Source organism: Polypterus senegalus, chromosome 10 (assembly GCF_016835505.1).
Source record: "Polypterus senegalus isolate Bchr_013 chromosome 10, ASM1683550v1, whole genome shotgun sequence".
NCBI lineage: Eukaryota > Metazoa > Chordata > Cladistia > Polypteriformes > Polypteridae > Polypterus > Polypterus senegalus.
This window is the reverse complement of record NC_053163.1, coordinates 104667197-104690746: the sequence shown is the minus strand read 5'-3', so window position 1 is coordinate 104690746 and position 23550 is coordinate 104667197. Positions and strand designations below refer to the sequence as shown.

The following is a 23550-nucleotide window of genomic DNA, read 5'->3' as shown; positions in this document are numbered from 1 at the left end:
TTAGATTATTATTCTCTTAAATTCACTTTGATTAAATTAATTTGAAGCTATGCTTTATTTTCAGGGCTAATCACTTCATTATCTGCTCTACGTAATGCACCCTAATCAATATGATGGGTATACTGTACTACTGAAAGTTTGTTGAAAAATGTAATATATGTATATAAGGTTATAAACAGTAAATGTATTTTAATTCATGAATAGCTAGTTACATTTTACTATTTGCATATCCTTTTATAAATGTCACTAGCTGTGCTACCCGTCTAAGATGGATTGAAATCTAAGTAATCAATGTAGACCTCCACATTAACATTTGCAGTGCACCATGCAATGCCTGTGTCTGTGTTATATGCCATTTGGTGTGGGATTCAGAAAAGCTGTGTTGTTAATGTTTGTGAAGAGCCATCTATTGGAATGATAAATGCAATAGCAACTGGACAGACACACACACACACACGCATAATCCTTTTAATAATAAGGTAGAAATGGAAACATTTTAAAACAAGTTTTTATTTTAAAATCACATTTATATACTTTTTACAAGAAATTGCATTAAACTCTTTGTTTACATGATTTAACAATTTTTTAATAATGACTTTACATAATGGGATATACACTGTACAAAAAAATGCTACAAATGTTTACAAAATCCAGTGCACAAGGACATTTACAGTTTCTTTTGAAAAGTGTAAATATTCTATTATCGAGCTACGATATCTTCTGCTAACTGGTGTGACCTTCTGGGGTATTCAATGGGTATTCATGTTCATATTTACCATCCTAAGAAGCTTTCAGCGATAAATCAGGTGAAGGAGGAAGAGAGGGATGACAACAACCAAGAAGACACACACCAGTTTCTTTTTAAAGCTGCGTATTATAAATTATATCGGCTTCCACTTGGAGCACCTCGGTCTGAAAACAATCACAACCTTAACCATTTCAATTCAACCTACTGCTAACTGTTCTTTCAATATTCTGACACCTTTCTGAAATTATTCTTTTTCTTATTCTGGGCTATAAATACATTTTGGGGGTGTTCACATAGAGAATTAGTTTTAAAATTAAGTGCTCATGCCTAAGGGAATTATTTATGTGCAATAGTTTAAATTAATTAAGGACACAATTCTGTGCTTTAACTGAAATAACTATGCAGGAAGAATTTGCATCAGTTTGTTAACAGCACATGAGTAGCATTAATGTAACATGATCATCTATACATTGAATCTTTTAACAAAGTTTTCTGAATTAAATTTTGGTGCATGTATAAATGATTTTTAAAGAGTTTCAAATTAACGAAATATGATTCTTTGAGAAAACAATGGAATATATATTTAGAATTGGATATTTAAAAATAAATGATTAAAACAATTACGGGCAAGAAAATCTTTTGCAAAAAATAAATCAACTAAGAATGGTATATTTAAAAAAAAGGCTTGTGTTGTGGAATGTTCACGGTTTTCATTTTAAATATTGTGTAAACCTATTTGCAGAAATCTTACAAAGCTTTGGGTGGAAATAACATTTCTATAGAAAGAACGTTACTGTCTAGCCATTGTGTGAACAATCCCTTGGATTTAAGTCGCCCTTTGATAGAAGTTTTAATGCATTATGTTAAAATGTTTCAAAATGGTGCACTATATGAATATTCCTGTCGTCCTTTCACTCTCTTTACAATGCAACATTCTTCTTGTCCATCTTCTTACAACAGAACAGTAAAATACAATCCTTGTCCTACTTAACGCTGACTCGTACCCTTAACCCTTACACAACTTCCCAACTCTCTCTAACATATAATACAGTCTTCTTTTCCTTAATTTAAAAAATGCCAAACGTAATGGCCTCCCTCTTGACCTACTAACATAACACTTTTTGTTTGTGCAGTTACTATTATCAGTGGATTGCTAGTAAAAGCTGTCTTGTTTTTAAAATCTGTATTCCATCTTGTCAAAAACATGCAGTAGCAGTGCCTACTATGACCCGTGATGAGACAGTTAGGATTAAACGCGCGTCTTTCTGCTTTCACTTGATAGTTGCCCAGTCCCACAGGTATGCCGTCAAGTTGTCGTGTTTAAATTAACCATAAAACAATACAAACAGATCCACTGTGATGTTACTTTTTGTCTCTACATTACAAGTAAAAAATAAAGAACAACATTTTATAAGGAAGCACTCCTAGCTGGAACAAGTAAAGATAACTGTAAGCCGATTTACACAACACTGCATTTAAGGTACGAGGTACATTTTCAGTCATGCAGCAAAAACGATTGTTACAGTACAGAGGGGTTGGATGCTCTACACTCGACCTCCTTCACAATAAGACAACATACCTCAAATAAAAACAAGCTTAGTGTCAGCAGTGATATATTCTACTTTGCCTATTCAGAAATAAAACAACTAAAATCAAGGGGTTGAAAGACTGTCATCTTATGTAGCTCTGTGCAAATCCCTGTCACTGTGTGTGCAGTGAATAAATATACACAAAAGCTACATTTTTTTAAATCGTTAGACATTTTCGCATACTATCCTTTAATTTAATAATAAAGAATATGTGTGTTATAAATGCAAAATTATTTCAACATAATGCTAAAAATTACAAAATTCAAATTGTATCATGGTTTCCTCAGACTTGTTCATAGTGAAACTCTGGCTACTGAATTGTGTTTCAACAAGTTTCACATTTGGACAATGCCTCCTAACTTTACGGAGCTCTTCACCAAATTAACATATTCTTTAATTGTTTATGGATTTACTGTATCCAAAACCAAACTTCAAGTAGAAAATAAAAAGTAGAATAATTTATTTAGCACCTTTCATAAAGAATACCATCCTAATATGCTTTACACAAATAAACATATCACTGAAACCTTGGGGGGAAAAAAATCCACACTTGGTTAACCACGGATTGTACGGGTTACGCCATCACGGTGCCTCATCACCGCTGTTCCTACCTGTCGAATGGTACACTTGCAGTGGAATTTATTTGCATATCATTCATAAACATTATAATCAATTACAGGAAGGGTATGTAAAAAAAAAATAAATTAACTTTCAGCACAGGATATATGACCACAGTGCAATCTCAGTTATAGGTCCAGTCAAACAAGTTGTAACAATTTACTAAGCAAAAACAAAACAAAAAAAAAATAGCAAAGAATCTGGATCAGTATTGTGTTCCAGGGAATAATAAAACAATTAAAAATGCTAATTGGAATCATGTGCAGAGTAGATGTTACAGTCAGATAACAGAAGTGCTCAAAAGAGGGCTCATGTGGTCAACTGGATAAAACAGAAATCTGAAAAAAGGAAGAGGAGCAGCAGGATTCTTTCAGTGATCAATCCAAAAGAAAAAAAAAAATCTGTACGCTTTCTGGTAATAACCAAAGAAAATCAAAAGAAATACCAGAAAGCCCAGTTTTTCAGTGTTCCACCAGACACAGAATCACCAGTACAAAGCATATGTCTTACTGCTTTCCAGTCAGATACATCTATAGAGGAAGCATCACACCATCATTCCCCAATGAGAAATATGGCTAAGGGAATACCTGTACAGCTAGCTGGCATATATTTATGTGATCCTCCATATCAAAAATGAAAACAGATCAATTGAAGTTCTAGTCTAAAAGCCGGTAAACATTTCTTTGGCTGATATAATGAAAAAAGTTACAGTCTCCTTAAAATCTCAATCTGATTCACAAAGCAGCATTTATTTAGATTGTTCATCCTTGATGCCCTCTGGCAGAAATATTTATGTTAATCAGCTGAGACCCATACAAAAGATGGAGACCCACTCTAAAGCGATCCTCATTTGCTATATGTTCTGATGTAATGTTCACTGATGTACAGATATTCAATACAATTATTAATTTGTTTAATTATAAAGTTTAGCTAGCTAGATCACTGCTAAGAGTAATGTTTTTGGATGCTGCTGACAGACTTGCATTTCTAATCTGCAGCGGCACCCCTAAATAGTTTTCTAATACTTTTGAAATAATGCTATCTGTGAATTCTGCTTGTAGATTTGGTATGGAGTATCAGTTCATACTTTGATTGCACTCTATCTTAATTACAAGAACCCTGAGCAAATCAGCCCATTTAATAATGCTTGCTGTATGCACAAACAAGGAAGTGAGCATATAATCCCAAAAGGTGCTAGCGTCTGATACCAACAGTTACTTGCTCCGGAAACGGGTCATTTAGTTGGTATTGCTAATTGTATTAAAGTTGGTCAAGGTGCGCCACATTTACCAGTTAAACAGCATATTTTGCCTTAGAGTCATGAAGTAAATTTGGCTGCTGCCACCAGACTGCACTGAGGCAAAAAAGACCTGAAAAAAATAAAGAAGAAAAATCAGATGCCCAGTTACTGAATTTATCCCCACAGGGAAATGTCTCTACAATTCAGGCTTCCACCAGACAGTGACATTCCTAGTCTGCAAATGCTCATGTAATTTTATTAAGGATAGTATATTGCATACACTTATATATAATTATATACATTACAGGCATAAGTGGATAGACAACTGTACATAGAACACACTACTGTACTACAATATAACAGAAGCCGTGATTCTTTGTTCTGAACGCGACTTAAAAATAAAGTTAACAGTCCATCACAAGTAAAGTGAGTTGTAAAACTTAAGGGAATAATGCCATACACTTCCCAATCAGAGGTCATACCATTCAGAATGAAACATACGAGTGCTTTAAGAATGCATTTACTTTGCACTCTACACTGGTGAACCTACCACTGGAAATGTAACCTTTGCACACTTTGTTTAAATAATGACATTCTCTAAAAAGCTCGAAATATTCACTTTAACTAAACAAAGAACGATCAAGGAACTCTTTAAGATGTGTAATTTCTCCTTGCACAAAATAAAGGTTTATGTTGATGTAGTATTAATATACCCTACAACTGTTATTTACTAAAACTTTTGAACACTTTTGGCAACTAGTGTTCATTAAATTATTCCAGTTATTCTGCGTGATTTAGAAAGCTGCCAGGGATCTAGAATGGCAACTGAAGAAGCATTCATGACCCCTTGGCAGGCATGTTTGCATTGTATTGTTTTACAGTATCAACTCTTAACCTATTTACCAGAATTTCTGCCATTCATTAACATTTAATATTCTGTTATGTTCAAGTGAATGTGTAACTTTACGCATTCTCCTTACCTTATCATTTCGTTCACAAAGGAACTTTAACTTCTGTGCTTTTTTGTGCATAAAAACTCCTTCCAGGTTGCCAGTCTCTGCAGATCTTAGTTCAATGGCTTTGTCTCCCCATCCCATCACTTGGTTAGATTGAAGATATGCTAAAAGATTTACAAAAAAAAACAATATTATTGAAGTACGCCAATGATTTTACTACAGATTTTAATGAGAAATTCCTTGTATGCGGTATAAATAGTGTATACAGACAGCAGTCCTCCATGCAGTAGGGCTACAGAAATAGCCTACTGACAGCACAGTTGCATAAGTAGATGTTTTCTGAAATGGAATACCACAGAGAATTTCAGAATTTCAGAACTACTTGTACTTAAATATAAAATATAGTACATTATAGAAATATCTGAAGAAAATGCCATCAATGTATTGCTGCTTAGCTATATCATCTTTTGAGTTGCCATTTTCCATATATTGTCACAGTTCTTCACAAGAAAGCATCTCAGTCTTAGATCCTTCAAGGACTGGGTAGCCATCTAAACTTGGACTATCATAATTTTTACTTCCTCTGAATAATCAACAGAGGTTTATTTTTTTCCGCACTGTCCTCATTCATCTCTTTCTATGCTCAGTCCAGATTTTTGCTTTATTTTGTAACTTACTGTAAAGGCAAATTATAAAATAAATTCTATGTCATTTGTGTTTTAAACTAAATTTGTTATCATTGAGGTTTGATAAAAACAATTTTATTGGAAACTACTTGTTTTTCTCGTATACTGTACATATTGCAATGGCCTTTCATCCTATCATGGATAAGAATGAGTTAGTATGCTTTTTCTTTAGATAATATAATTCTTCATTTGAGCCCTGCCCTAAACTGGAACCCATACTTCAACTTATAAAAATATTACACAGGTGCAATGGCTGTAATGGTCAAGATGTATTTTCTTACAGTGTTCATTGCTCAGTGAACCTTTATTGCCAGGATACACTCAAGAAATACATTGTGCACATCCATCCATGTTCTTATCTTTTTGTAATAGGGCTGTGGAGAGCTTCAGACTACTTTGGCAACATTGTATGCAGGCAGAAACCAACCTGAGGCAAGTTTTTATTTAGTCCAATATATCAACACTCATACTGGGGAAATTTGGAGTCCCTAAATGGCCTTAAGAGCATGTCACTGGCTTGGAGGAGAAAACCTCAGTAGTTTCGGGGGAAAAAAACACACTAAAACACAGGAGTGTCCTCAGGTTTGACTTGTCTCAGAACACAAAGGAACTATATAAGAAATATTGGAAGTGACATCCTTCATATCTTCTACAGCTCTCTGATGGCCAGTGCACTTTTCTGCACTGTGGTGTGCCGGCTTGGCAACATCACTTCAAGAGAGGTTCACCTATCAACAAGCTAATTAAAAGGGCAAGCTCAATTACAGGACGCACCCTGGACCCCATGGAGGTAGTAACAAAAGAGAGAAGTAAAAATAAAACTGAGTGCCATTATGAAGAAAGCTGTACATCCTCACTCTGACACAACTAATCGTTCATCAGAAGTGTGTCAGGAAACGCTACTGGGGCTATTTTATACCAACAGCAATATGCCTGTATAATGCCTCACTGTGACTGGAACTAACAAGTCAAAAATTTTCTTTCTTTTTAATTTTCTTGCTTTTTAGTCATTCTGGTGTGTTTTCAGACCATTGTGTGTGTGTTTATTTATTTAACCTATTTATGTATTTACTTAAAGAGTTTCTATAAAAAGTCAAATTTCCCCTGGGGACAAATACAGATTGACTATTTATCTATCTATGAACCAATCCCAGGTCTCTGAAACTATGAGTAATACATTGTAACTACTCTGCCTCTGTGCAATAACAGCGGGAAGAAATTGGAAAATAAAGGTAATATCTGTTAACAGTACTGTTCATCTGATTTGATTTAATATATATATCTACGGGTTCGCTTCCCGGGTCCTCCCTGCGTGGACTTTGCATGTTCTCCCCGTGTCTGCGTGGGTTTCCTCCTGGCGCTCCGGTTTCCTCCCACAATCCAAAGACATGCAGGTTAGGTGGATTGGCGATTCTAAATTGGCCCTAGTGTGTGCTTGGTGTGTGGGTGTGTTTGTGTGTGTCCTGCGGTGGGTTGGCACCCTGCCCAGGGTTGGTTCCTGCCTTGTGCCCTGTGTTGGCTGGGATTGGCTCCAGCAGACCCCCGTGACCCTGTATTCGGATTCAGCGGGTTAAATGGATGGATGGATGGATCTACAATTGTCCTTGTTATACTTAAAATGCAGCAAGAAAGCTTTCCTAAGAGGTTGTATGCACCAATACAAACTGTGTTAAGTGTGCATGCTAAAGAATGAGTACATTTTTAAAATAAAGCATAAATATTGTACTTGGAGTCCCACTTGGGATCTACGCAATAAAAGACAATTATTTACCATGGCATTATTTTGTTAACGGAAATTCCTCTCTGATATGCTTAAAATACTGTAGTTTTAGCTTTGTCCCAGTTCTGTCTGCATATAGAAATTCATTTTCCAATTCTTCTCTCTAGACACCACACAGTGATTTACTTATGATAAACACTTATTATCATCATAAGAGACAGTACAATTCTGTGAATTTGAAAAGCTGGTAAATGCAGAATTGGATCTAGTGCTGTACAACAGGGTTGCACCAGGGACAACACAAACTAAATTATGAATGTCACGTTTGCTCTTTACAGTATGTCTTTCCAATTACTAATGAATGTGTGAGCAGGTTTATGACCCTGAGATAAGTGAAAGACTATAATTAATTTAGGACTGTTCATTTGAATATTTTATATCCCTAACAAAATAATTAGAAAAACAGTACTGGAATTAAACAATATTGAAAAAACCACGGACAAATAACCACTTTTTGTACCCTTTCCATTCTGCTTCAGCGCTGCCAGACCAAGCTAACTTATTCCATTTGACTAAGCATGTTAAAGATTTTATTACTTCTTCCCAGTGTCAGAGGTGGCTGGGGTGGTGACCCGGCCGGGACGCCCAGGAGGACCGGAGGAGGGCTTGCGCCTTCCCCAGACCATCTGGGGGCGACCGCCCTGGTTCCTTTGGGGGCCATGGGTACAGAGCTTTGAAGCTCCACCCTGTAGGGGCCCGTGGTCACCGCCAGGGGGCACCCGCATGCCTTTGGAGCCCTGGACCTCAGCACTTCCGCAACAGCAGGAAGTGCTGGGGGGAAGAAGAGCAAGGACACCCAGAGTGCTTCCGGGGATGCAGCCGGCACTTCCGCAACACAGGGGCGTGTCGGCGGGTGATTGCCGGAACCCACTTGGAGCACATCCCGGTGATGATAAAAGGGGCCGCCTCCCTTCATTCGGGGCAAGAGTCGGGAGTGGACTGAGCTGGAGAAGAGAGAAGGAGGCGGTCTGAAGAGAAAGGCATTGTGTGGCCAGCACTTTGGGGGTTTGTGGTGCACTTGGACTTTGTAAATAGTGTAAATAAACGTGTTTGTGGGTGACATGAATGTGTCTGCCTGTCTGTGTCTGGGCCAGTCTCCACACCAGTGAAGAGGTTTTAAACAGAAAATAGTTCTTCCCCATACCAACAGAGGCAGGCATCTCGCCCCACTGTAGGACATTTTCTTTTGTGATCCGTCCGTAAGTGTCAATGTAGATTCCTTCATCTTCATAGCAGACCAGCAACTCCATGCCATCGGTATTGGGAAGAATAATGATTGCATGAGAATGGATGTTACCTTGAATCTGAAAAAAGAGAATAGAAGACATATATTTCTTCATTGCTAATCAAAATGAAGAGGAAATTCAGAGTTCTTGCTAGAAAAAGGTGTAAAGGCAGTTTACCTATAGTCACTGCTCACCATTAAATATTCTGCTGTGGGCCATACATGTATATTCCAGTAGGCAGATTCATAGACGCTGCAGCACAAAAATAGCTCTAAGATGTTTGTTGGCTGCCTTTTTGAAAATCTCAGCAGCTTTTTCAGGGAAGATGTTGTTGGATTGATTTCTACTCTTGCAATTTCCCATCTGCCATACCCTACTAAAGAGCTGCTGTTTAGATATTCAACTGCTATATTTCTGAAGTACTTAAAAAGGCAGACTACTTGGTTCCTCACACCCACTTAGTATGCTCCTGGAATGCAGACTTACAGTATATAACCCAGATGGATTTTTTGTTTAATGAATTGTTTATTTTCATCCATTGTTCCATTATGTAGCTTGCTTATTCCACTTTGGGTTATGGTGTTTACTTACAGTAGTTAATTTAATGCATTGCTACCTAGAGTCCTTCACTGTTTACAAGACATATGCATTTCCTAGATAATTAGATATGAAGCATTAACACTAATTGAGGCTCTTTGCTGTTCAACTACTCCTGAACAGAAGAGTTTTATTAGTTTTCACTGTTAGAGCATTCCTTAAAAAATCAGATTTGAAAATTATTCAGAAATATCAAACTTCTTTGCAAAGATCTACTGAGAATTAAAAACATACATGGGAACATAAGAAATTTGACAAAAGAAGGAAGCCCATTCAGTCCATTAAGCTCATTTAATCACTAAGTTGTCCCAATATTTGGTCCAGATACTTCTTAAAGGTTGTCAAGGTTTCAGCTTTAACGACAACTGTCCCGGCAGCTTGTTCCAGAATCTCACAACTGTTGCGTAAAGAGGTGTTTTGTGGCTTCAGTTCTAAATGCGCTTCTCCTTCATTTCCACTGGTGTCCTCGAGTATGTAACTCACTGTACAACCTTTCAAATGAAATTCTATCTTAAGCAGCACCTGCTTTATTATAAACATCAGTCCGTCTTTCACCTTGGTCACAGCTTAGAAATAGCTTGAACTCATGAGACAAATTATTTTAATTTTATGCAATGCAGGATAAACCACCTTTATGGTATGTAACACTTTCATGTTTAAGCCACAGCTTTGTATATAACAGACCACAGACCTCTACTACTAAATCTTGAAAATGCAGTTCTGCTGTCAGGCACTGTTCTAAGTTGGTTTACTTTAAACTTTTCTAGTTTTTTTCACTACCCATTGAACTCGGAGGAAAGTTTTTCCTCATCGATATTTTTCCCCTTAGGGTTCTGTTCTGGGACTAATATATTTTTTTGTTGTTTTATATTTCTTCTACAAGATATCTGAAAACATAATTTTTTTGTACACTAATGACACCCAGTTGTAATTATGGTTTAAACAGAATGCTACTTCTTCAGTTATATTATTAAGTAACTACTTTAGAGTGGTAAACATTCTGTATAAATGAAAATTGTTTTTAAATTCTGAAAAAACAAATTGAAGCAGTCTCTAAATTTGCAGTATCTTGTAAAGTATTAGTTTTAGAAGAAATGTCTACTATAATACTCTATAGTTACTGTTGTTAAGTTGCTACTCTGTATTTTATTCAAAACACAGCCACAAGGTTAGAACTAAGAACCATGACTGTGTAGTTCCAGGTTTTAATTGGCCACACTAATTTACATTTAAATTTACAAACAAGTTTACCATCCTGGTTTGATACTTATGCCGTAGCTTTATCCCATCTTAATTTTCAGAACTTGTAAATACCTATCAATCCAGAGCGTACGTTATAGTATCAAAATGCAGGTTTGCTTAAAATTCTTTGAATAAAAAATACTGTAGAAGGGTGACTCTCAACTCTCTGAAATCTTGTAGCTACCAATATTAGGAAAAGTATTTTGTTTTTAGCAATAAAAATACTCACAATTGCCTCAATACACACACTTGTGTTGAATTGCTGCTGATCGTACTTTTTAATTATGGAGCAACTGTTTTGTTTGACCATTATTAAGTTTATTTATTTTTTCTCTTTTTGGCATCCTGCAGCAACACTTAGTGTGTCTTGAAGTGGATTTGTCACTGCCATTGAAGGACCTGTCCCAGTTTGCCACTATTAACTGCACAGTGTGACTAGCCTATAACAGTAGAATCTGGAACCATGAACCCTTTTGTGGTTTAAAAAATTCTGTCAATATTAGAAAATGTTTTTTGTTGTTTTGTTTTTGTTTGTGTTTTAACTGCATATAATGTACAGTAATGTCATTAACTTTATTACAGAAAGACCATCATAATGCACAAACTACACATTTATCATGAGAACATATACTACTATAATCTACTCTAGTCTGTGAAAATTATATTCTATATTCTAAACTTCTTAAAATGACTGAAAGGTTATTCTACATAGTAAAAATTTCACTAGAGATGCAAAGAGATGAAAAGACAATATACTGTACAATAAAGACTTTTATACACTAATTGTCTTTTTTTTCTGAACAAGTATACCTCTTTCAATAAAAGAATAATCATTCTAGATACACAGAAAATAATAAAAACAAATTCCTAACAAAACAGCTTTGGAAACATAAGTAATGGAATAATTTTTCATATTTGTTAAAAGGACACATTATTTCTAGAAGGAATAGGCCGCGTGTCTTTATTTTTGCCTTTTAATTTTAATACTCAGCCTGCACAAAAATACCCAGAATAACTCAACAGAATTAAAAATACTGTATAGGAAAAACAGTATGACCTCTGTGTGCCTCCAAGTGCAAGAATATGAGTTAAATTGACAGTGAGAAGCGCACTTTCCTATAGCAACACCCACACATTATTGAGAAGGCAAGCAAGCGTACAGCTGATATAGAATGTACAATTTTATAAAGGCAAACATCCACAAAAATGAAAAAAAAAATGTTTACTTGCCAAACCAAAATGCTGCTTTTCATCCCATTCTTTTGCAACCACTATCCGTAACATTAAAACAGGCATCCAGAGTCGGAGAGCAATTTTAATTCGCTGCCTTGGGATTTTCATGAGAGAAAACAGAGTGCAGAGAGAGAGAGAGAGATGTAGTGTGCGAGAGAGAAAGTGCGTGAGTGAGAACTGTGCGTGTGTGTGTGTGTGTGTGAGAGAGAGAGAGACAGAGAGGGAATAAAGAACAGAAATGTACAGATTTAATGTCAATGATCCTTGAAATGAATAAGCAGGAGCTGACAGTAAAGTACTGTGTCACTCTATTGACAGCTTGATAAATACCTGAATTTAAAGGGAGACACAGTTAGGATGTGGGCTGTATTTTTAGCACCGATCTGGGTTAACCGCATGAAAAACAACCTGGACAAGACAGATCAACCAATCAGTACAATTTGGGACATAACGTCCTGGAGAGGTGCAGATGGATACACAGTACTACTTTGATCCCTGAGGGGAAATTCAATATTGAATCTCATTTATATTTCAAGAAGGGAGGTTTAAAAATACATTTAAAAGGACTTTTTTGATATTCTCTGCTGTGTATTCTACTGGTAAAAACTGGAAATGACTTAATTCTTATAAAAATGAGTGATGACTGAAGTACTTATCTGCCATCGTTCTCACATTAACTAGGCAATAAATGCAAACATAGACAGTCTGATCTCTCAGTTTATATTTAATAAGCCATGACTTTCCAGCTAAAAAATTGTGGGCTAGTTTTTCAAAAAATAACCTCTATCAGGAAAAGAGGGAAAGACTGAGGGGGAAAAAAAAGGAAGACGAAAAAGTGTGCAAGAGAAAACCATGTGCATCAGGCTACCAAATATTGTTGTTGTGCGAGTCCTTTTTCTACTGGTCAACATTTTTGCGTTTGAATATAGCAGGGTTCTCAGATTCTTACAAGAGTGCCATCTTGAATTGAGGAACAGACCTCATCTGACAGAAGACATACATATATTTTTGATTAAGTACTGTATATAGCAGAATCTCTGAGGAATTTTTATTCAGATTCTGTGTAATTCTACATTTGTGAAAATATTTTAATTCAGTGTATCAAATTTAATTGTACATTTCATAGACAAACAGCTCTTCAGGATGTTTCTTTGACTGTAGCATATGTTTTTGTTCAATCTTCATGATGGTGTCTTATCTCTGATAGTAAGGGTCAAAATAAGTAAGGTTTATATTGACCAAGGTGTTTCTAATTATTCCTTTACCTGAGCTGTTTTAACCAGGGCTGTGGAGTCGGAGTCGGAGACAAAAAATTAACCGACTCCGACTCCTACTAAATTTAAATGGGAATTAAAAAAGTAAGTTGAAATGTCCCAATTCACAAACAGTCATAATGAACTACTTCTCTGCTGTAAGAATAAAGCCCAATGCATGCAGTGCCTAATGTTACCACAAAACGAACATGTCAAGTAACCATGAAGCATGCTTTTCATTGACTGTATGCGTCACTATATGGGATGTAATGCACAGGTAAGGTGCGGCACCGCTTTCCATTGTGTCGTGTTCCACTGTTACAGGGAACTGCGAATTTAGCCTAAAGCCCACCATTCATTTACAGATGCACTGCCGATTTTTCGGCCGTTCAATGAGTCATCACGCGTCAAACGCCTGAAAAATCATCTGGTGTGTTCTCAGCTCCATCGGCTCCCCTTCGCTATGCGCTAGTGAAGGGGGCCGAAGGAGCCGAGAGCACAGATCTCCCCACCTGTCTCCAGCAGAGGCTCGTTCTGCTGATCAGCTGGCCAGTGAGTGACACAATGCACTAAACTTCCGGCTGGCTGACAGAGGAGACAGCCACTGCAGCAGACAGAGGCATCACATTACTTTGGATGGGGGCGGTGGTCGAGATTTTCGGCAAGCTGGATCTGCCCGTCCATGTGGACACCCGCAATCTGTGGCCGCCAATCAATTGTGTTTGTCTTTAATCTGGCATTATAGTATAGTGTTAGCTTCCTAGCCAGTAGTTCTGTGGTGAAATGACATGTATGTTGCCTTCCTTTCCTTCAATGGATGTAGAAAATACATTAGCATAGTATATACATACAGAGGAGTCAGAGTCGGGGAGTCGGAGTCGGAGGATTTAGAAACTGAGGAGTCGGAGCATTTATCTACCGACTCCACAGCCCTGATTTTAACAAGTGGGCAATTACTTTTCCAGGCAATACTAGTTGGTGCTGGATCATTACATAAATTAAATAAGAAAATAAAAAATGTTATTTGCACACTCAATATTATATTGTGGTTGAAAACATCAAAAATTCAATATTTAAAGTTTATAATAAAAGTTAAATTAGTAAGAAAAAAACACTTTTTCATATTAGCAGAATTTTTTCCATTACTTTCCTTGCAATATAGGTTTCTTAATTACTTTGTTCAATTCTACCACTTTTTTGGATATTGAGACTTTTTCATAATTTCAGGAATTTCGGTAATGTGTAGTGGTTTTTGAAATACATCCAAAATGAAATTTTGATATAATTCCTTACCCATATTGTTGAGTTAATTATATCCTGTTGTATATCTTCTTCGACCCATTAATTTTTTCAGGTTTGAAATTGCCAAAGTCCATACAGCAAACAACCATGGATGGAGCACCAGTTTATCACAGGATAAACTCACATGCTTGTGCACTGCCTTACACTCACTGGATCATTGTGGACTCACAAATTAACCCAACACATCTCTTTGAGATGTGGACTGATTGTCCCCAGTAATCCTTGAAAAGAATCTGGCCCCCTGCAATCCTCATTTGGATTATAAAAGAAGAGATGGATGTAAGGTTTAATGCCAAGCATAACCCAGATGTACTTTTCAGCCAGACTGAAGTGGTGACAGATGTGCTGCTGGTTGATAGCTTATAAGGGTCTCCCTAACCTAGGTCACGAGAACTTAAAGCTAGGTGTAGAGTGAAGCGCTCACATGGAAAAGGATCAAAAGAACAACAAATGTATGGAGGAGAATAGTCTGAAGTGTTGAGGAAGTCTTCATACACAGGTCGGTTAGGACATTCTTGTTTAGTCAGGCTAACGAGGGCCATAACTACATATATTTACCTTTGTGTATCTCCTTGTCCTCATTTTCTTTTCTATCTTGTTGTATACATGTCAAGCCTGTCCATAAAATCTTTTACTTTGACAAACGCAAGTCTTAGAAATTAAGAGGATCACTCAATAGCACACCCTACAGGTCACATCTCTTAAAATCTATTCTCTATAAGATACATTTTAAGATGTCTTGATGTTACACCAGTCCAATGTATTCCTATACTGTACTGGATAACTCAATTCTCAGTTTCTACAAACAAAAAAACTCAAGCTGCTTGTCTTTACAACACTTTTAATTGTTGCAATGCTGGATTGCTTCTAAAGTTAGTTTACAACAAATAAGCAAACAAGTACTACTCCCTGGCTTTTTAAAAGTTTTAACATGTTGTCACATTGATATGAGCTGTCAAACAAGTTATTTTATTTACAGCAAAATTACTGCATACATTTACTATTTATTACTTGTTTACATTGCGAGTTTGGCAAATAAATTTAAATTTGATAGTATTCGTATTCCTTGTTACAATTTATGTTGTAAGTGACATCTTTTCCATACTATTTGTGCAGTTTATACTCTTTGGTAAGCAAGAACACTTTAGCCTGACAAGATTCTGTGTTGAATTTTAAAGGCATTTGGTAATTTAAAAAAAAATCTCAGCTAAAACCACAGCTATATCTACATTTAAAAGAAAGTAGTCAAATTAAGCATGACCACAAACCACACTGCCTTCTACCTCCAAGGTGATGCGGCTGAGAGGGTAGGCAGTTTTAAATAGTTTGAAGTGACCATCACTGAAGAAATAAAATTTTCAAAACACATTACTGAGGAAAGCTCAGATTTTTATATCTGTTCTCAGTTCATTCCAGCAGCGTCAAACAACATGGATGTAAATCTACTCCGCTGAAAATCATAAAGCACTGCAAAGGGTGATGAAAGCCACATAGGATACATTATTACCGACAACAAACTGCCTTCTTTTCAGGATACATGTAACACAGGATTTTCAAAGTCCGGTCCTGGAGGGCTGCAGGTTTTCATTGTAACCCTTTTCTTAATTAATGACCTGTTTTTGCAGCTAATTCACTTCTTTTGAATTAATTTTAATTGACTTGTTTTTTAAGATTTGTTTCCCTGAATTTCTTCACTGTTCCTCTGATTTGCTTCATTTCATCCTGAAATGGCACCCAAACAGAAATGAAATGTGGAGTGAGCGAGTCAACAGAACACCAACTAAGTGAGGGCCTCAAACTCCAACCACTTGCTTAATGAGGCGATGATTCTTGTTGTTAATTAAACCCGTTCTTTAATTCCATGGCTTGTTGCTGCTCTAATTGTGCAATAGCAGACATTTTTTAAATAGTTTTCACTTTTCTAAGACCAAAGACCTTCACCTTTCTTTATTTTCAGATATTGTATGATAGACACAGTTTACTGGTCATGTTTTGGTTCATTTTATATATCATTATTGTTTGGCAGCTAATTAAGGAAAAAAAAATTTTCAAGAGCAGGTCAAGTACAACTAATTCAAAAGAAGTTAATTAGCAGCAAAAACAGGTCACTAATTAGGAAAAGGATTAGAATGAAAACCTGTAGCCATTGCGGCCTTCTGGGAACTCTGAACATGGTGCCTTAGAAATACACAGCATTATTAAAGATCTGCCCTACCCGGCACAGTCACATTTCTTCCCTTCTGCTAAACACTACAGGACCACAAGGTCTTGTTACCAATAAATTCAGATATAATTTCTATCTACATGCATTAAGATTTTTTTTTTTGGAATTGTATCACTATCATCATTCTAAAGAAACATGTAAGTAAGAATTCCTCTGTACTATGTACTGTACACTTAAACATAAACTTCAATACTGTCCACATGTTGTTCTGAATTGGAAAGATCAAATAATAATATCAAATCCTTTCTATTATAAAATACATGCATATCCTACAACAGTGATTAGAATAAGTGCATCAAAGTATACTGGTAATGGATTGAGCTGCTTATATCAGATTGCAAAGTCTATGAAGGCAAAAGTAACACGAGATACAAAAAAGGGCAATTTCAAAAATAATACTTACATATGTTGGAAGGTAGAGGTCATAAACTGTCCCAGAATCAACATCAATGGCATGAAACCCAATTACTGAGCTGTAAATGACCTTTAGTCTCTGACCCTCTTCAACAGTGAGGTCTACAGACAATGGCTTATGAGGTACACCACTGAAGGACTGTATGAAAGAGAGAAGTTTGAGATTAGGCTGTTCAAAAATACTGATGGACAGCTTCCAACAAGAATGGTTTAATGGCAAGAACAAACTTGTTGAGCTTTAAAAGTTTAATAGATATGTGGTAAAGCCATGCCCTTCATCAAGATTTCATCTTGTACCTGCTCACTACATCTTAAATGACATTTGGTTATACTGAATTCTACTGAAAATCAACCTTGTTTGAGGGTCATCATGACAAGCACATCTAGTTAATGCAGGGTAAAACTGTGCACAGCCAATCAGTGGAGCGAAAAGGGAACAGGCCTACAAGCTGACCATTTGCATGTTTGAACTGCAGTGGCATTATGGTCAATTACCTGTTCTAAGTAAACTAGTTCATGAAGAAATTTTTACAAGTAGAACTTGTCCCTGAGGAAACTCCCAGAAGTAGGACATTTTGCAACACCAAGAATACTAAGGGAAGTTAATTGAGTTCTAAGAAATTTTTAGGCTACCTAATTTTAAGATGTACATTATTCTGCTGTGCCAAGCACAAATATTGACCCATTAATAACCAGGAAGACTAACATTCAGTGGGTGAGGTGAAGTTAAAAAGCTATAGTGCAATTTTCTGTTCAGGAACAATTCATTCATGTTTATTTTTACCAGAATTTATTCAGACATTAGCAAACTTTTGAGTATTATTTACTCAGAAATTAATAAGCACTTAAGCATGCCTGTTTAAACATCACTTAAGTAGTTTCCCCAAACCAAAAAGAATTTCTAAATCAGAGAGAATTGCAAAACAAAAACAGTGAGCCAGATATATGTAATCAAAAAAAAATAATTAAAAATATATATATATATATTTGTATGTGTGTGTATATATATATATATATATATATATATATATATATATATATATATATAAAATGTATTCACTTCAAAATTCAAGGGAATATATTGGAAAATAACTACATTTCAAACAAAGGGAAAAAAGCAAAACATACTTATTCAAATCAACTTACAAATCAAAAAGAACACAGAAAAGCGTTTCTACATGGCTTGCTCTGGCACATTACAGTAAATAACTTGATAAATGTAATCAGTGAAGAGAAACGAAACAGTAGCCATGTAGTTTAAAGTGTAATGCCCTACCCTCTAGATTACGTAAATGGCCCTACAGCCAAATAGTAAATATACCTTTTAATAAATATATGCGTAATCACTGCCTACCTTAAAAGCCATGAACTTGTGATAGGGTTTGGGAGCCCATGCATACACCTCAACAGAGCTCTTCAGGGCAATGACCAGAAATTTAATTCTTTCATATTTCACTAGAAATTGAAAAATAAGAAATAATAATAATACTACCAAAAAAAGAAAAAGTTCAGGACATCAAGTATTACAATGCAAATACTTTGTATATTAGAGCTTCATTCTTCCTGTAATTGTCGTACCAGGTGCTTCTCTGAAGATGGACATTTCTGTTTATTTCATAGAGTTGTAATATGTTCAGTTTCCAATGGGATTTCTTATTGGTTATATTCCTTACAGTGCTGGCTAATGTCAAAACATTTCTGGCCTCTATGAAGCTGTAAATGTACACTGTATCTGCTAAAATGGTTGACTGCTGTTGAACCTAAGTGCCGTTAATCTGTAATTGTTCCTAGTCAAACATTACAATAAACACTGTCCTACACCATAGAAAGTCCATTTTCTTTAACAATGAAGCACTACTTATTTCTTATAAAATTATAATGGGGAATATTTGAGGTTGTTTCTGTCTAGGCTGTCATTGTCTCTAAGTTTGAGAAATTTCATTAATGGCAATTTTTATTTTTAAAAAATAGGACTCTCCTATTTTTTGCAATGGCTTTACTTATCAAAACATAATTACTGTATCTAGTCCTCATCAAGTGATAAAATAAAATAGGTGACAAGCAATATGTAACATTTTTCCATTTGATTATTTATTTAACAAAGAAATAGGCCCAAATGTGGAAGCCATTAGATGAAAAACTGTTAACTTGGAGAATTATCTTTTGGGTAATTATTAACTTTATGAGTTTTGCATCAACCTATTACATTGTATTGAAGGATGTTTGGCTCATCTTCTGTACAGCACTGCTTTACCATTAAAGAAGGTTTTCTATGATTTCTAATTAAGGCATTTTAATGACCTTCCCCATCAAGGCATTAGAAATACAATACAATCCACTTAAGATATAAGGAATACACCTGTTAAATACTTTCTTTGTGCAGTTATCTGTCATGGCAGTGTCTAGGATTAATTCCAATTTTAAGATGTATACAAATTGAGCCTGTTGTTTACTGCAGACTCCTCAGACTCACCAACTTTATAATGAACACAACCTTCCAGGTCTCCTACTGAAATCCAGCCTTGCCTCTTTTCCACATCAGGGTCATTATGTAGGATCTTGTTACGAAGCCATGATAGATAATACAGTCTCAGTTTATTTTTTTTGCCTAAAATAAGAAGGCAAAATTAACAATATTTACATGTCACATATGGTGTAATGCTTCAGGGCCTAAGTATACTCTTTGCCTGAAATTAATAAGAGTGCCTGCTCTAAATCCACCACAACATGTTAATGGGAAAAGTTAAATCTACATACACTTCTGTATTGTTATCCATTATAATGTGTAGCTGTAACACAATGTTTGTCACAGATTCTAAATGTGTCTGAAACGATGTCTTGTATCAGCATTACTGATCATTACTACGGGATGCTATAGCACTTTTCAGAATTTTTAATTGAATAATTCTGACTTATCCCTAGGAATAATATACAATGTCAAGAGCTGTGAGTGTACGACAATGACTCTCACCCAAACCCCCAATAAAACAGATTGTGGTAATTTCTTGTTCTCATGATTGTTCTATTGTTTGCTGCACGGGCTGCTGCTCATGAATCCCGTGGATGTCAACCACAAAGGCCACTTATTAAATAAGCAGTTTCACTGTTGTCTTATTCTTAATTCATGAAGTTTTCTTTACAATTTGTTTTCTACATACTATGCTTGTAATTAATTCCTGTTTAGTACAGTGAAGCAGTGAGACTATCAGAAAAATGTATCACAACAAAACTGCTGCCAGAAAAAGTTAAACAAAAGCACAGTAGATAATACAGAAATTGATCAGCCACATTACATGAAACTGAAACAAAAAATGTGCTCAGATTTTGTCAAGCCGCAACCTTCTGCCTTTACTTTTTCCCAAAACTGAAAAGAATGACTGAAACCACGACCCAGTTCACAGTTCTTTTTTCAATTTCTGAGGAATCCTGAGGTTGTTCACACTTGAGCAGTATTAAAAATCACACAGCTAGGGAAGTTGTTATTTTTTTACAATAATAGCATACTACATTTGTCACGGAAACCTCAGTTGTTAAGTGAAGTATAAATTACTTAAAAAAGCTCCACTATTGACATACCATAGCTATCAATGGGAAACATATAAAATAAACATGAAACAAAAACCTTCTGATTTACTCAACATGTTCAGTTTGAAGCAGAAAAGCTTCTAATTTCAGTTATGTTCAATAAAATAAAATGAATCCGGAACACATTCATTCTATTTAGCGAGCGAAGGATACTGTATGTGCTCTTTTCTTTTTCATGTGAATAAAAGCCAATGTAGACTTTCATACAGTATAAAATGTTTGTAGCTACATATCATATAATACCATTTAGCTAGAACAGTTTGAAAGTATGCATACTCAGATATGAAATCAGAATTCCTGTCAGGTGCCTTTCAGTACACCTAATAGTTTTAAGCTATTGATTTGTAGCACTATAGAGTGCTCAGACATTTGTTGCTGTCACTCAGCTCAATAAAAAAATTTGCTTTGATAAAACTTGTCTGTCCATTTCTTCTTTGATTGACTACTTTTTCCAGTTAAATATTGGAAAATGGAAACATTTCACCAGAGCTCCATGAATGATGAGGAATGAAATTATCACCACCAGCAACACAAAAAAGCCTTTTGTGATAAAGCAGGCTCATTGCTGAATACGTCTAGGTTTTCAAGTGGCAGTAGCAGTAAGTCTCGCTTTCTCCAGCAAATACATTCATCCTTGGTAGGCATTATTTTAAATTTTGTGCATGTGTACACTTCAAAAAATGCATATGAGAAAACTAAGAAAAAAAATTAAACTGGATTGTTTTGCCAAATCTGCCAATGGAGTAAGATTAAGTAAAAGAGGCTAAATAATAGTAATTGAAATTATTTGAAAAGTCAATAAATATTACAATAAGGAAGGCAAGATTTAATGGCTTGATAAAAAAAAACAACATTTCACTTGTTTGGATTTTTTAAAAAATTGACGACAAATCATTAATTGTCATTTGCCTGACCGTACAGACACTAGATGCCAATTTCAACTCAATTCATTCTCTCTCATCTTTTGATCTTCAGTACATATACAGTATATACTGGCTCATACAGAAAAGGGTTTTTTTCATTCTTGTAGTTTGACATATAGATGGTATAAAATGAGAGCCTTTTTACTGTACCTAAACCTTTAGAAAAATTACAGTTTTACCAAAAAAAATGTAACCAGAATACTTGAATCAATATCAAAGTACAAATGCAGCACCACCATTCACAAAACAATACCCAAACGTTGTTGTATGTGTATAAGAGAATGACATGAAGCCTAATTACTTCAAAAATGATGGAATCTCGAAAACACAAATTATATTTTTGCTAAAACAGTACGGACATACACTTTCCATATGTGTGTGAGCAATCTCAAGATATGAATCAGTAATCAGATTCTCAGTCAGTACTTGCTAGTGCCACTAGAGATGAACTCAGTCAGCACACTGAGATATGAACAGGTTAACCATGATCAATAACCATCAAAAGAAGAACCCATAATAGTAGAGTTTATACTTCCATCCATCACGGGGGTCTGCTGGAGCCAATCCCAGCCAACACAGGGCGCAAGACAGGAAACAAACCCCGGGCATTGTGCCAGCCCACCACAGGGTGCGCACACACACACCCACACACCAAGCACACTCTAGGGACAATTTAGAATCGCCAATGCACCTAACCTGCATGTCTTTGAACTGTGGGAGGAAACCCACGCAGACATGGGCAGATCATGCAAACCTGCCTTTTCCATTCTCTGTGTTACATATTGCACGGACATATCAGGCTCACTTTTGATATCCGCAAGGACATTGTGTCTTATGTATTAAATGACTGGGAGAGGTTCAAAGTATGGACTGATGATGGTACAGGAGATAATTATAGTACACAGGAGCACTATAAGACTGAAATGCTTAAGCCCTTCACCTATGGTTCTGCATGTGAGTTGACGGCTGCCGCTGAATTGTTTGGTTGTCGCTTTCAAGTGTTCCGAAATAGGCAAATATTTTACACCTTTGGAGAACCGTCAATGCCCCTTAAACATCTTAGATTCACAGGTGACAATTTGAGTAGTGGACACTTTGATGTTTATGAATATTTCAACTCTCAAAAGCTAGATGCGAAGTTATTGATGAAGCCGGTTGTATGCTTACATTGATTGACACATGCTGAATGTCACTTCAACACAAATACAGCTGATTATGACAGCGGTAATCCAGGCTGTGAGAACATAGTAAAAAGGAGGCGTATCAGACGTTGTGGTAGATTATGTGTATGTATATATATATATATATGTGTGTGTGTATATATATATATGTATATATATAATATATATATGTATATATATAATATATATATGTGTACTGTATATATATATATATATATATATATATATATATATAGCGACACTCATAACAATGACAAAACAATTACATTGTCAATCATGTTATGTTATTATTAAAATGTTTCCTTTTCTTTTACTTCTCCGCTGCGCGTGGGTATTTTGCTATAAATATATATATATATATATATATAGAGAGAGATATATAGATATATATAGAGATATATATATATAGAGAGAGATATATAGATATATATACAGATATATATATATGACAACAACACTCATATCAATGACAAAACAATTACATTAACAATCATGTTACGTTATTTTTAAAAATTTTCCTTTTCTTTTTCATAACTTCTTTAACACACTACTTCTCCATGCTGCGTGGGTATTCTGCTATATATATATATATATAAATATATATATATATATATATATATATATATATATATATATATATACATATACACACATATATATACTCAGCTAAAAAAGAATCGTTCCTTTTTCCACGACTGTGTAATTCAACAATAATTTTTTAAAAATCCAAATAACTTTACAGATTTTCATTGT

General features: G+C 35.5%; 1 protein-coding gene across 1 annotated transcript in view; it reads right to left on the bottom strand.

Moving 5' to 3' along the window:
- Positions 1-1394: 1394 nt before the first annotated feature.
- The window catches only part of si:zfos-2326c3.2 (misshapen-like kinase 1), a 132600-nt gene continuing 110444 nt past the window's right edge, over positions 1395-23550 (bottom strand). The window contains exons 26-31 of the mRNA XM_039766279.1: positions 19582-19716; positions 18463-18563; positions 17098-17247; positions 8762-8921; positions 5176-5315; positions 1395-4325 (exon numbers count right to left, since the gene is read on the bottom strand). Coding sequence (XP_039622213.1) covers positions 4242-4325; positions 5176-5315; positions 8762-8921; positions 17098-17247; positions 18463-18563; positions 19582-19716 — 770 coding nt within the window. The 3' untranslated portion in view covers positions 1395-4241. The remainder of the gene's footprint in view (positions 4326-5175; positions 5316-8761; positions 8922-17097; positions 17248-18462; positions 18564-19581; positions 19717-23550) is intronic.